General features: G+C 41.3%; 1 protein-coding gene across 1 annotated transcript; it reads left to right on the top strand.

Annotated features, from left to right (window-relative positions):
* Positions 1-447: 447 nt before the first annotated feature.
* On the top strand, positions 448-1,415 carry LOC308309488 (myosin light chain 4). Its single transcript, XM_080755360.1, has one exon. The coding sequence runs from the start codon at positions 543-545 to the stop codon at positions 1,152-1,154; it is 612 nt and encodes a 203-aa protein (XP_080611486.1). The 5' UTR covers positions 448-542; the 3' UTR covers positions 1,155-1,415.
* Positions 1,416-10,937: the final 9,522 nt, after the last annotated feature.

Genomic DNA, 10,937 nt, shown 5'->3' with positions numbered 1-10,937 from the left:
CAAGTGAAGTTCTTTCTACATTGTGGTATAGTTTTTACTTTAATAAAGAATATGAGCACTTCTTCTTGGACATTAGTGAAAACAACAGCACCGCGAAAGTCTGTTCAGAGTCATTTCCTTGAATTCCGTGAATCACAGATTTTCTATATTCAATAGACAAAGCTATTTTAGTCAGGCTCCCTCATCCACTGATGCATTGGCTCTGCTCTGATCCCTTTTGTCCGTCAGTGAGACAGACAGAACATTTTTTAACTAATGCAGCCGGACTCTCGCTAATGACAGTAATAGCCCCGTCGGCTAGATGATAGCAGCTGAGAACAATACCTCATGGTAACATCACTGAGAGCGGGTTCTATTTCAGGTTTCTTCCTTTTATAGTAAGCCTCTAGACATGTTTATCATGTTTCCATCTTCCCTCCCCTGACTAACTACATATAAAGGCTAAAGTACAGGCCATGGTGTTGTGTGCTTAGAAATTGCCTCCGATCCCTCCTGTCTCTCAGTCACTCCTCGGCAGGTTCGCCTTGGGATCTCTACGCAACATGCCCCCCAAAAAGGTTGAACCCAAGAAACCGGAGCCCAAGAAACCAGAGCCTAAGAAGGATGCAGCGGCTCCGGCTGCTAAGCCAGCGCCAACCCCTGAGCCTGAGCCTGAGGTCCCCAAAGAGCCCGACTTTGACCCCAAGAACATCACTATCGAGTACACTGCTGACCAGATTGAGGAATTTAAGGAAGCTTTTACTCTGTTCGACCGCACACCAACCGGGGAAATGAAGATCACGTTCGCCCAGTGCGGGGACGTGATGCGCGCTCTAGGCCAGAACCCAACCAACGCTGATGTGCTGAAAGTGCTGGGTAAGCCGAGGCCAGAGGAAATGAACTCTAAGCTCGTGGATTTTGAGACCTTCTTGCCCATGCTGCAGCATATCTCCCGTGCCAAGGACCAAGGCAACTTTGAAGACTTTGTAGAGGGACTCAGGGTCTTTGACAAGGAGGGAAACGGCACCATCATGGGGGCTGAGTTGCGTCACGTGCTGGCCACCCTGGGGGAGAGGATGACAGAAGACGAGGTGGACAGGTTGATGGCTGGACAGGAGGATGCCAACGGCTGCATCAACTACACCTCCTTTGTTAAGCACATTCTCTCTGGGTAAATTTGACATTCGACCAGAGGGACTGATTCCTTATTCTATATTCTCCTCTTTTTTTCTCCTTTAGAGTCCCTACACAGTCAAATCATCAGTGTTAATTTAAGTTACGAAAGCATCAATAAACGCTGAGGATTGCAAAGCGTTCTCTTTAAAAAGCACATGACAGGGCAGGGAAAGCAAGTGTTTCCCTTGAAAGAACACTGTCTACTGGAAAGTAAATGCGAACATTATGTGTCATGAATAAAAACATGTTATTGCAAATTGCCTAATGGTGTTATTTTTTCAAGGTACATAAAATCTCAATAAACAGCATGTTGATATGAACTTACAGTAAGCCATATCTTCAAAAAGTGGGTCTACAAACACATGACCTTCTATATCTTCTATTTTTGTAGTTTTTATTATTTAATTTTAACACGATCTGTGCTTTAACGAGAAAATATCGTGAATAGCTATTGTACCCACTGTTCCAAAACGAGATTATGAGATTTGATTAATTGGCATTAATCCATAATAATCCTAAATGCGAATCCAACGTGCACTTGCACGTGTTTATTCCTCGTTTTTCTGCTCAAAATGAGACAAAATCCGAGGTTTGGGGGCTTATACAGTAAATCCATGATGAACATCGCGCCAATCAAAATAACTCCGTCGCGGGTCGTCCACAGGCTAGAGGCTGCCACACTTTAGTGTGGTGGGGGGCTGCACTTCCTGGTTGCCCAGGATCTCTTTCTTCTACTTATATTTCGCACATTAGACTGGCACTGACCTCATGATCCCGCCGTAATGAGAGGGAATGTGTTAACATTTTCAAATTAGCCTCATTAATATTATTATTAGTAGTAGCAGTAGTAGTAGCAGTAGTAGACCTAGTAGTATTTATTTCTTTCACCTATAATGAAATGCCAGCGGCGTGTCCAGTCTAATTTGTATCTAGTATATTATCAGCATGAACAGAATGCAGGGTGTTATATTGTTGGATAATTGATGCAGTATATATGTCACATCATGTGTACACAGATTTGCACATGAGTTATACTATATATTCGAGGGTAAGGTATCGTCCTGTGTCAGTGGCCGGGGGGGATTGATTCTATTCTTACGTGAGAACAACATGCAGATGCATCAGTGGGGTTGTTAGAGGGACAGCAGCGTTGACATATGATATCTGGAGGGCCGCTCGTATCAGAGGAGTGGTTAAAGAAGAGTGGTCATTGTTATGGTTGCAGGCAGCTGCTACTGATCGAGAAATATACCCACACCCTAGGGGCTTGTATTCTAGTATCTAAAGCACACACACACGCACGCACACACACACACACACGCACGCGCACGCGCACGCGCGCGCGCGCGCACGCGCGCGCACACACACACACACACACACACACACACATACACATACACATACACATACACATACACATACACATACACACACACACACACTCTCTCTCTCTCTCGCCCCATGTGAACTATCAGTCAGGTACCCCCTGGGCCCAAGGGCTGACTCTCTATCTCCACTGCTGAGCTAGACTGAACAGTTTAAGCTGGTTTACAAGAAGATAAAAACAAAAGCTATACCTTAATTTAAACTGCAACATAAGGGGCAGGATCTTGATGTATTAAGTAGAGTAAGTTGGAAAGAAAGCAATAATTTGCAAATGGACTAAGTTTAAAGCCTAACTAAAAGGCTAATGCGTTAAACTCGAACCATCATCCTTTAATGTTTATTTTGAGCAATGCATTAATATTATTTTCTTTATCAATGTGCTAGTAAGATTAGATTGGTGATTCGTTCAATCGTACGCCTGCAACTGTTCATGCATTAGTTGCAAAATACTTATTTTTTTAACCATACAGTATCTATTATTACTGTATGCATTCATATACTATAGTCATAGTTGATAGTAATGTATAATGTTCCCCAAAATGTGAAATTCCCAGGTAACTCAAATGCTTAAATCTGGCCTCCTATAGACACTGTAGCAGTGTGCACAGTTAGCGGTTATTCCTGTAATAATTGTGCAGGCTCCACTAGACAGTACCACAGACAGACCACCGGCAGAACTGAGATACTGCCTTCAATTTAAGTTTAATTCCCTCCCCAGGGCTGTGCGGATGTGCTGAAATGATCTGTTAACACTGCTCCGTCACAGTCCCATTCTGTTGCCCCAGTCATCATTGCCCCAGGTGAAAAGACTGCACAAAGGAGATATGCATATTTTTTGGACAATTTACCAATGGACCATACAGTGGTGGAAAACGTACTAATCGTTTTTTTTTTTTTGTTAAAAAGTATCAATATGACAATGTTAAACATACAACTAAGCCTATTAGTCTACTCTGTACCAAAAGTAAAAAGTATCCATTACAGTATATGCAGAATGTCCCATTTTCACAAGTTTTCAAAATGCATGAAAATCTTTTGAAGATAGCAGATCCACAAGCTCACAACATGCCACATCGTATTTCAAATAGCCAAAGTGTAGCTATATAGGGATAATGTATGTTTTGTAATAATAATCAAAATTCTGCCTGAACCCGACCCGACGTTTTCGTACATAAATCCTTCATTTTGGTGATAAGTGCGAGAAGTCAGTGCGAGACAGTCTCTCGCACACTCACTCGGTATATAACAATTGAACTCAATAAAAACGGCGCCCTTCACTGTAGCCATCTAGCGTTTTTACATCATGACGTAAAATAGACAATAAGCCGATTTGCTCAGACACTATGACGTAACATTTGCCATTCATTGTCAAAGGGACTTTAATCTTTGTGTAGGACAAAAATAGCCAATAAGCTGATTTGCTCAGACACTTTGGCGTAAAATTCTCCATTCATTGTCAGATGGGAATTTTATGTTTATGTAGGACGGAAAAGCCGATTTGCTCAGACACTATGACGTAAAATCTCCATTCATTGTCAATGGGAATTGTTTGTTTGTAAGACGGAAATCTACACTAATAGCTGAATATAGGAGGGGCTAGTGCCCCTCAAAAACACAGACAGACTTAACCAAACCTGACATCCCAAACTGAGTCAAACTTAAACAGGAGAAACATGAATCAGATCTACAATATGAGCTTGTACTGTGTTGCTATTTCCACTATGTTTTAAAAGTTTGCAGTACACTGTCATATACCAAAGTATAAAATAGGGCATTCATTAAAAAAACATAAAATAATGGAGATACAAGGTTGCTGCCTGACCACAACAATATTATACAGAATAAATAAAATATGAATTTCAGATGGAAGACTGTTGTCAGTAACCCTCTGGAGTTGGTTGTTTTCATATTTCTTATTTCTGTATACGGTTGTTTTCATATTTATTTCTGTATACAAGCCAATAATATTGACTTCCAACATGAAGCATAACTTCTGTCTGTCATTATGGTGTGCTGGAGAGGTGAACATCATTCATTATGCATTCAATATGCAGTGTGTTGCGCAAAGATCAAGGTCTTGTCTTGACGATTAATTAATTGGGGTTTGGAAAGGGTCCACTAATTGAGTAGAAGACATTAGAGCTATATCACTTACTACTTATATATAATACATTCTGGGAAACACTATTAATTCATTTGTTGTTTCCAGTTTGCATGTTTTATATCCTGGGAAGCAACTTTTGTGTGTCGTACAACGAAGTATAAACTGACAGATAGCATTCAATTATGTAAGAAAAACTGAATATGAAATATTATGGCGATACAAGGATATTGCCTTATTATTTTCCTTCTATACCTTTAGGGACATGGTCCAGTGAACTACACTGCATAATGTTGACTGCATACTGTTAACAGTTTCCAAGCAACATGCGATGACACAGCACTCAGCATGTTATGAATAATTAAGGCCTTTTTGTCATTGACAGCCTCTGTAGGTAGCAAGAACAAATTCTGGTCTTTATCTGAGAAGTCGAGATAACGCCAAATTAGTTTTCTAATTCGAATTATTTGCGTAACGGTAAAACATACAGTCTTCTATCAGAAGTAAGTGTCATAGATAATTGTATTTTATGCAGTTTACTTTGATGGCAGCCAGAAGCATGTAAAGGTTGACAGGTGTCTGAACCTGAGACATTGCAGCACACTAGCCATTCACCCAGTGACTACTTCAGGGAAGTCCCTGAATAAGACCGTAGTTGGTTGAAACGTTGGGTTGTCAATACATTTATTGCATCGTGGCAATGAGTCGTGTGGCCTCTTCCTTTCATCTTCAATCTTTTGCACCGTGGTCAGCACCTCCACGACACTAGTTCTTTTTTATTTATTTTTATTTTAATCCCACGATTTTTGTTACCCATTATTCACCCGGTGCCAATTGCCTAAACTGTAATCCTGGGCACTACTCTCCCTCCAACCTGGGGAGAGCCCAGAACTGAGCTCAGGCTTACTTCAATGCATGAAGTGTTACTGTTAGCAGGCCGCTTCGCCGCTAGGGTAGATGAGTAGAGAACACGCCCACAGAGCCCCCAGCGTCCCTGCCGTGTTAAATTGACTTGACTTGGTCTGTAATCAGATTGCCCGTTTTTGTGTTGATTAAAAAGTAACATGGAACGTCAGGCATTTTCAAAACAGGCAATGGGTTGGCACGTTGTGTAATGGTTCATGATGAATCATTTTATAATATAATTACTTAATAACTCAAATAATTGTCCTATTTCTCACACATTGTAATTTTCTACTTTATCCACTTGGGTAGGTTTTAGAACAATTACTTGAGTTAATAACTACAGAAAATGTTGAGGAGTGAGACAATTAATGTGTCATTGCTTCCAGTGTTGTCACCCCGTTCACGTACAGGTACTCTATATGGAATGATGCCTTTACAGCGGTGGTTCTCAAAGTGGCATCCAGGGACGCCCAGGGGGTCCCTAGCCAAATTTTGTTAATGTAAGATCAATTTAACCACTTAATTGTCTTCACCGGGCTAAAGGAATGGGGAGAGAGTATGTTTTGCACCCTGTCTGTCCGTGTGTCCGTCTGTGAACATAATTATCTGGCACCTTTGGCTTGATCACAGCCAAACTGTGCACACACACTTCCTGGATGCCACTGAACCTCTGCTCCAATAGATTTAGCATGCACATTCCCACTAGGCTGAGGATGAAATGCCACTTGAGCATTTTCAAATCAACCTCATGCTGGCGCTTTAACTGCATGGCCAATTCGTGTTTTTACCTATAACTGCACCAATCTGTGTAAAACTGTATATCGTTGCTGTCAGGAGGAAACCTCATAACTCCATTTTTGAGGTTTTTGATTTATTTAATTTTTCATAAATCAGTGCTATTGAACACCCTTCTGTGTCACGTCTGTGTGTTGTTTAACACAGTTTGAACCAATTGAAACCAATTGAAAATTGCCATTTTGTGAAATTTATTTTGCCCCCAATACATACATGCAGCGTCATATGCTTATGAAACTTTACAGTATGGTAGCACAATCTATGGACCATTATCTGAAATCCCAGTTCAAGATAAATTTGTACGTGAAAACATGAACAGCGAACACCAGCGGCGTAGGAAAAGGCAGTGCAGCCAGTGCAGTGCACTGGGGCCCAGCGCCCCCTAGGGGCCCATGAGGGGAAGGGAAAAAAAAGAAAAGAAACAGCTGATGGGCGCTGTTTTGTGAATACACACACACACACACACACACACACACACACATACACACACACATACACACAAGCAGAAGGGGCAGCTAGCTCAGCTATGGGAACAGGAGGAAGACATGGAACCTGGTGTCTAGCAAGGCGCTAGGCACAGCTCATTGGTCAGTACTCTTCATAGGCATACAGCAGAGCCAATCATTATGCAGTATCATATCTTAGCAACTATTTCACCACGCTCCGGTCCACAACATTGAAAAAACAAATGGATGCTGTTGTTGACAGCCAACTTAAGTGCCAACAATCTTATCTACCTCAGAGTCAGAAAGTTCTAGTAGTGAGATAGAACTAAAAAAAGGAGTGCAAAAGTGCAGAGCTGAGTGGGAAAAATATTCGGTGTAATTTTATGAAACAAAAGCTTTGCAGTTTGAAAGTGGATATTCAAGCTTTCCCTACAGCTGCAATGTTGGTGAGTTTAATGTCGTTTAATACAAGCAGATGCATCATTATAATAAATCTAGAGTTGCAAATTGCAAAGGACTGTGCTGTCATGTGCCAGTTAGCCCTGACAGGGACACATATAGTGGCATCATTTACTGATGTTTGCACTGCGTTAATGTTATATCTCACCATACCTGTCACTGCAGTGAGTGCAGAGCACTCATTCTCCAAGCTCAAGTTGATAAAGACTTATTTAAGGAGCAGCATGGGACAAGAGACTCAGTGGACTGGCTACGCTTTCTATTGAGAGCTGCAGAGCGAGGGCTTATTTCTAATGAGGGAGTACTCTGGTAACAGTCACATCCATTCCATTCATTAATGCTGTGGTTTTGTAAGGCATATAATGAGCTGTGTTTTTCTTGATGGTTATGGACATTCTGTGGAAGTGGAATATATAATCTTTGTACAAGCTTTGTTAGTGTATAATGCTATATTTGAATGTTTGATAGTTTGGAGACATCAGGCTGTGGTAGTTTTGTTTTTGAGCCCAAGTCAGGGCAGGTTGTTTGTCACCTTCTAATGAGTGAGTACTCTGGCAACAGCCACATCCATTCCATGCTGTGGTTTTGTAAGACATATAATGAGCTGTGTTTTTTTATTTTTTATGTTTGATAGTTTGGAGACATCAGGCTGTGGTAGTTTTGTTTTTGTGCCCAAGTCAGGGCAGGTTGTTTATTGATGAATATATGGACACTGAGCTTGGCAGCTGGTGCTGTCTGCATGTGGTGCTGAAAGGCTGGTTTAAATGATTGATTGAAATATTTGTTTGCTAATATATTTAATTGAATAATTTAATTGTGTGGCCGGTCACCTCACCTGTAATGTTAGTCTATACCTGTCCTATTGTGTGTGTGTGTGTGTGTGTGTGTGTGTGTGTGTGTGTGTGTGTGTGTGTGTGTGCATGGGCGCGCGCACGCACACGGTGGTGGGGGGCCTACAAAACTGGCGAACACACTAGTAATGAATAATGGACCAGGATACACATAATTGTCATTACAAACACTGAATGATTTTGCTCTATTGTTAACAATAGAACAACTGATTGTGTCACACACGCACACACACACACACACACACGCACGCACGCACGCACGCACGCACACACAATTAAAACTGACGTGCATTCATCTTATGCATAAATTCACATTTAGAAACTAGTGTGCATCATTAAAAGATGAGCCAATGCACATATTTTAAACATATTTTGAAATAATGTACAGTATTAAAAATACAATACCACATTTGTTTAAAAAACTGTGGTAGCCTACATTCTCTTCGCTTCCAGATACGTATGGAGACTGGAGAGACCCAAACAGAAAATCTGTGGAACGATTTAATTTCCCAACTGGTGTCAAAATGATATCCTCTTGTACTTTACTTTCCCCATGGAATCATAATGCTTCCTGTCTCAGAAGGCTGGTTTGAGGTTGAAAATTAATTTAATTGGCATCCTCACAGGAATGTGTGTTGTGCATGCCATTTCACTCATCTGTTGGTCACGCCTTGCAAGTAGGACTACCCAGAGGCAAACCCTGTCTTAGGGAAGAGACGGCAGAAAGATAATGACTGCAGTCCAAAACGCAAAGGTAATAACCTAATTGAATATGCAGATTTTTCAGGACACATTACTTCCTGCTGAGTAATTCCTTTGCATCATTTAATCCACGAGCCAGACCAAAGTGACACCCTTGTTGCCCTTAGCAACTAAGGCCTCAGCTTGATGCTTGTTCTGTGCCAGGGAACATAGCAACGGCTGTTGTTCACAAGGACACAGCATGTCACACGGCGTCTGGGAGATTCTCAGTGGTGCTGGAATATATGGCCGGTGAATTAATGGTTTTGTGGTTACCCTGCTATTAAGATGAGGCCCAACTGGTCTCACTTGCACAGCTGATGATGTGATGTTGTGTTCCATCCTAGTCCTAAATGCAGTCCTAATGGCTTAGCTGAGTCTGTAGATCAGGATGTCTATGCATACTGACCAGATTAAATGCTGCTATTGGATCCTTCACAATTATATTATATATATATATATAGAGGGGCTATAACAGCACAATTAAACCATTATTTATGATTCACCTTTTCACATTCCCCAGTGTCAATGAAGCGTGATCTGAACATTTATTTCGGGGGGAAATATTTGTAATTATTGCACTGCCTCTAGCTCACTCAATGAAGAGAACAAGTCGTTTTTGGTGGGTTGCCATAAAACAAATCATATTTGCAGCACATTGAAAATTGAAAGTGAGTAGGTGAGGGTACACATTGTGGGTTGGCAGCTGTTTAGCTGGAAATTGGCTAGAAATAAACTTTGGTCATTTACTCGTCATATTTTGAAAGTAAATATTTATTTGCTGCCTGAGTCCGCCTAACACTCAAGAACAGCAGATTTAACAGAAACACAACTTCTTTTTTACACATTGCACAAAAACATGTACAAGAACATGCATGCAGGCCAATGAGTTTGTTTAATTTGTATATCTGTAACTCTAATTGTACGATGTACAAACTGCTCATTAAACCGAGCAGTCGGTGGCCTATAATTCAGATGTTGCACAATGCAAGTATACATAACCACAACCCCATAAGGGGAAATGTTAGTATGACACAAACACAATTATTATAAACCAAAGAATAAAATTAACTAAAACAACAAATCATTGTGGAGTGTTGGTGAACGGGCGAAGGAAGGGGGACATACTGTACAGTGACAGTTTGAAATGTGTCTAAAAAAATCCACCAATCCGCCCCTGGCTTTTTCACAGTGTCATCTGTTAAGGTGTCCTTGCTGGCGGCTTCCATATTACTGCCCTCCTCCATCTGCTTCTGAAATGCATCCATCTGGATGCTAACGCTGACTTGTGGGGTGCTGACATTGATACTGTTTATCTCAACACTGATATCTCTGTGAACTTGCTCCTGGCCTTCTGATGCATGCATGCTTGCCTGATGGGTGTGAAGACACGAGTACACTAGTGTGTGTGTATTATAGTGAACATACTGTAACTACTATGTTCTTCTATACTTAGTAATACAACGGAGGGACTTGAGGCTCATTGACTCATCAAGGCTCATTTGGTCATCAAGCATGACCAAATATTTCGGTTGTATTATCCTAGATTAAAATTAAAATTAATTAAAATTGCCTAGAGGGTGGGTCGGTGGACTGTGGACGTTCAGGGGCCATGAGAGTAGTCACACCAGGGCCACCGTGTGGTCTCCAAGGTCCCATTCAAGGGGTCCAGCATTGTTACAGCAGTATTTGTAGGCTCACTGCAGCGAGCACTCACTTGTCTGTCTGTCTATAATGACTGGAGAGCAAGATATTCACTAAACCAGCAGGGGGTCCTCAGCAAAATGAGGAACAGTGCTAAAAACCCACTTTATTATGGCCCAAAGACACTGCAGCTGCCCTGCCTTCTGTATACTACCCACTGAGCATTTTCTGTAGTCTAATAGACGTCTAAATGGCTAAAAACTGGGGTAAAAAGTCAAGTTAGTTTGCTAATTACTACTGGCAAACTACAACTGGCAGCAGAATGTGCAGGAAGGCCCCCTAGAAAACAAAACTAATGACATTCAACAAGGAGGACAGAACCATTACTACTGCCAGTGCGAATTAGTCAAGGACTTAAATTATTTTGGCACCTCGACTGCCTTGACAGAACAC

The sequence above is a fragment of the Protomyctophum bolini genome (assembly GCF_963924005.1).
Source record: "Protomyctophum bolini genome assembly, chromosome: 22".
Classification (NCBI taxonomy): Eukaryota; Metazoa; Chordata; class Actinopteri; order Myctophiformes; family Myctophidae; genus Protomyctophum; species Protomyctophum bolini.
The sequence above is the reverse complement of the archived record's forward strand: the minus strand, read 5'-3'. Positions and strand labels throughout refer to the sequence as shown.

Coding starts and splice junctions, on each gene's coding strand:
- LOC308309488 (XM_080755360.1), top strand. CDS start 543: ATGCCCCCCAAAAAGGTTGAACCCAAGAAACCGGAGCCCAAGAAACCA.